The 4,826-nt window shown below is 37.0% G+C and overlaps 1 protein-coding gene across 1 annotated transcript; it reads right to left on the bottom strand.

The window, feature by feature from the left end:
• Positions 1 to 1,300: 1,300 nt before the first annotated feature.
• Positions 1,301 to 4,132, bottom strand: Neurochondrin (neurochondrin). Its single transcript, XM_073973791.1, has one exon. It carries the CDS (start codon positions 3,715 to 3,717, stop codon positions 1,546 to 1,548), a length of 2,172 nt encoding a protein of 723 aa, XP_073829892.1. The 5' UTR covers positions 3,718 to 4,132; the 3' UTR covers positions 1,301 to 1,545.
• Between the last annotated feature and the right edge of the window lie 694 nt (positions 4,133 to 4,826).

Below are 4,826 nucleotides of genomic sequence, written 5' to 3'. Positions count from 1 at the left end.
CTCATGTTTACTGTCTACTGCAATAACCTACAATCTATTATGTTTTTTGTTAGAATTATATCTTGTTTTATTAGTGTGTACAGTCCACCATACTGATAACGTTCCTTTTCACTTTTATCCCACCCAAATATTGACAGATGTTTTTAATATAGCAAATATGTCTTTTCTTTCAGCATCAAACAAGATAAATTTCTAACACATGCAATACACGTTCTTGATGCCTTTATCATCATCATTGGTTATTTTTAAATATGAAAATACAAAAAATGTTGCAGTGAAAGTATAAATTAAGACAAATTAAATAAATGAATGACCCAATGGCATATTTAGACGTAAATAAAATATACGTTTTTGGGTTTAAACAACATTAAAAAAATACAAATAATATTAAATGAATGAATAATGTATTATTTATTTTTTTCTTTTTGTTTAGTTACTGTTTTTTGTTTGCCATAAACCGTCTGATGTGATATCATGTGGAAAATTTGTCCAATGAAGGACAAAAAAGAAAAAAAGAATTTAAATTAATACACAGACAGTGAAAACGGGTTACAAAGGTTAAGAGATTTTTTAAATGTACAACAAATTATGGAGGTGTTATTCAGTGTGGGTTTTGGGGTGTTTCTGAATGGATTGGTGTTTAGCAATTATTTTATGAGTCGATTATTTCTTATTAGTATATCATATTCATTGTTAGTCATCAGTCTTTGCCTGTGTATGTCAAATATAGCATTTAAATTTAATTATTTGAACGTTTAAATGCCACAATCATAGCTTATTTCGAGCTATTAAGTGCTGAAGGACCTTAAACCTACTAAAATGTCCACACTTTTAGTTTTTTGTGGATTCTGTCCATTTTTTTAAGAAATCTTCTTAACTGAGGTTTTACTGTATTTCCTTATTTCTTTCTTTTTTTCTGTGACATTTTTATGAATACATTGATTTGGTGGAGAAAGTCTAATTTTTTGTGCAAAAAAACAACAACAAAATGAAGAAAAAACATGTCATCCGTTCAACAACATTTAAATAAATGAACAAGAAAATAACCATGTAGGCGTTATTTTGCCCCATATATGTACCTACGTGTATACAATACTAGCTGGCGCTGGTGCCGCTGTTGCTGTCCATGTACAGCAACAAAACAAAACTCTTGAAAATAAACATGACGAAGGCTGCTACAGTGGTGATGCTGAGTATGATGATGCGGTTGCTAATACTAAGACTAGCGCAAACATCACCCAAAGCAGCACACTGCCGCCTCACATCCATTATAGCCCCACCATCATTCAATGCATTGTTGTTTGGAAAAAACAATTTTTTTTTGATTTATTTATTTTTTATATATAAAAAATTGTTCACAGGGATTTTATGTGTAGTTTGTTATTCATTAAAAAATAATGTTAATTTCTCATTTTTTTGTTTAAGAAGAATTAATTTTATATAAATGTTTTTGTTTTTTTATTAAAAAAAATTGTGGATTTAAAAACATATTAAACTTAAATTTAAGTTGAAGATAACTGCTTCCAGTAGGGGAGAATAACATTCTTAGTCACCAAACAGTCTCTTGCCCAATTCCATCATACGATGATTACGACACACTCTCAAAGCATCAGCCTTTTTCAAAACAGCTGCCACTGTAGAGTTAACATCCACCAATTGTGAGAGGAAATCTTCATAGGCCGACTTGACATTGGCGGGTAGGGTGCCAATCTTGACACGCTTCAGCGTCTGAACAATACCCTCAGCCCAGCCGGATTCAATGGCAAATTCGGAAATCCAGGGTACCAAAGGCAATACACCACACATGGTTTGCATGCCCAAGAACCACAATTCTTGCAGTTCCATCCAATGCTCTTTATAGGCAATGGACACAACCAAGGCGGTGGGATCATTGGACTCATCAATATTATAGGCATCCCACAGGAAACGTATGGTGGCCTGAATGTAACGACAAATGGAGAAATCATTTTGTTTCACTTTCTTGGATTGTTGTTTCAACAGCAGCAAACCCAAGACAGCCAAATTGCCATGCATCAACAGATTGTCGGGGGTATCTTTAAGTTCGGGCAAATGTTCATAGACAAACTTGAACATGTTGGCAAACACTGGACCATCTTCGGCCAGCTTGGGTTCCAAGACAGTCAAATTCATTAAAATATTGCAAAGAGAACATATGGCAGCCCTGGCCACCTTCATTTCAGCCAATTGTTCGGGAGTTGGAACGGGATCGGGTTCATTCATGCGCTTCAAACGTTCAGCACGAGGTATGGGTGGTCTCTTATAATGGGCAATGGTGAAGTAGAATTCAATTTGTTGCAAAAACACCTCATCTTGTTTGGTGGTGAATATCACCTTGCGGGCATCATCCTCCACTATCAAGTGGCAAAGGGCAGGTAACATAACACGTAGAATATCTACGGGAGGCTCGGTATCCCTGGGTCCAGCACGCCATTCCTTGAGCTCATTAAATGAATCATTGGTCACTTTGAACATAAACGGCAGCAACTTATAAATGGCCGGTCTCATTGCTGTGGTTTCCTGGGCCAACCAGGCAGACATCACGCGTACAGTGGCCTTAATGAATTCCCTGTCCTTGGGATTGGTGCTATCCTTAACCTTATCATTGGAAACACGGGTCAATACAGCCAACACCTGATTGAAGGCATATTTCAAAGCAGAATAGGTGGTTTGCTTTTCCTTGGCATCCAAATCCAATTGATCCTTGGACATGTACTCAATACAGTGTTCCAAAATAATAAAGCAACATTGTATGAGGGGAGCATTACGGAAGGTGGCTTCCAGTTTCTTTTCATCCATTTGCATTCTCACCTCAATGGCAGCCATTTGCAGGATCAGTAAATAGAACTGTTTCTCATCGCACATAAAGGCCCATTGAATGCCCAAAACTTGAAGGGTGGTGGCAATCAAATGCAAGGTGGGGTCACGCTGTTTGGGGCCAATTTTACTCTTCAAAATATCACTGCATCCCTTGAACAAACTTTCTGGCCAAATTTCTCCCTCCAAAGAGTTGTAGATAATTTCACGCTTGCAGGTTTTCAAAATGGCCGACAAAATCTTACAAAGGTCATATTTGCGTTCACTGTGTTCCGTCTCCATATCCAGAGCAATGCGCTGGACCAAGGCATGGAAAGGCTTGGGATCATCAGTCCATGAGGCCTTACCGAACTTCTTTACCAACAAAACTATCAACTGCAAGGCTTCATCAGTTTGGAAACTTTGGGCGGAATAGATTTGTGACATCTTGGGTATGGCACTCATGCTCATGAGGGCATTTTGGCCGGGCTCATGTTCAGCAATCAGCTTCAAACAGCTATAGGCTTCACTCACCACAATTAAGTTGTCATCACAATCATCATCATCAGCCTGTTCCACAATATCCAAAAGCGTGGGTATAACATCCAACAAATCTTTGTGGGTGGCCAATTCAGCTTCCTGGCAGAAGCAGGTCAATATGGACAAAGCCACACTTTTGTACACCAGAGGAGGACAATCGTTGGGCAAATTTTTACCATTCAACAACTTTTTCATAAAATCAAAACCAATGGCTTCGAACAGCAACTTTTTGGCAGCAGCATTGCAATCTTTGCCCTTCACCAATTTGGTGACCATGAACAAGGCAGCAAATTTTTCAGAATCACTTTTGGTTGCCTTTAACATGAGGGCACATTTTTTAACAGGTTCCGGTACATCCGCCATTCTTATTGTATTTTTATTCTTCAAACTATGTTAATTAGGTGCGGTTTTTAAAAACTTGTTTTATTACCACTCATATGGCTTTCATTAATTTTTTAATTTGATGAAATTTGTTCTTCTTCTTCCGTTTTTTTTGAACAGTATGTATCTATTTCTTTTCTTTTTCAGTCAATATATCTACATATATGTATCTAAAATCTATATATAGAGATCTTAACACTTTTACTGAAAAACGACACACACACTTTGGTTCGGTTTCTGGTTCTGATTTAGAGATCTTTACTTGCCGCCGTTTACTCCCGAACTGAATGATTTTTCACAAATTTTTCTTTCAATATGAACAAAAATTTATCCCAAACACCATCCGGCTGCGGCACGTATACAAAATTTCCCTTAGTTTCTTTGTTTGTGTATAAATTTCTATATTTCGTATTAGAGACTATATACAAAGGCGAAGAGCCGGTGCATTTTCCAATCGGAATAGAAAACACAAACAACATACCCACACACATTGCAGCAGCAACAACAACAACGACACACATCGTGGAAATTTTCTCTCACAGAAGATACAAACAAACGAAGCACAACGTAGCATAGCAAAAGGAAAAAACGCACACACGCCATTCCAATTGGGAGGTGTTCTAGCTATGCGTTGGTCGATCTGCCGGTCTGCACAGTAAATTTACTGAACATTTTCTTTTGTTAAACATGAATATTGTTTTGTTTATTCTCCCCAATGGAAAGTGTTCTCATTGGCATTGAGAAGATCTCAACATTTCCCGATTTTCTCATTCAACACAGGGATGCCAAGATTGTTTTTCGTTGAAGGCATTTTAGTTTAGGAAGTCTGATCGCTTTCGATAAAACGTGAAATTTCAAAATTTCAAAAAAGTAGATTCTTGCAGGCTTTGGAACAGAGCAAACAATTCACTGTGGTCCCAACCTGCGACAAAAATTGACACATCGATATCAACAAATTCCAATGGCAATCCAGCAAATTGTCTCTAAACATATCATATTTTATTATTCCAAAAATATTTTTGTAATTGATAACGGTACTTAACAAAGCGAAAAAGAAGAAGTTGATATTTATGTACATTAAACCAGTAAGA

The sequence above is a fragment of the Musca autumnalis genome, unplaced genomic scaffold (assembly GCF_047663935.1).
Source record: "Musca autumnalis isolate F117 unplaced genomic scaffold, ASM4766393v1 scaffold_1, whole genome shotgun sequence".
Taxonomy (NCBI): Eukaryota; Metazoa; Arthropoda; class Insecta; order Diptera; family Muscidae; genus Musca; species Musca autumnalis.
This window is presented reverse-complemented; position numbering and strand designations above follow the sequence as displayed.

Coding starts and splice junctions, on each gene's coding strand:
- Neurochondrin (XM_073973791.1), bottom strand. CDS start 3,717: ATGGCGGATGTACCGGAACCTGTTAAAAAATGTGCCCTCATGTTAAAG.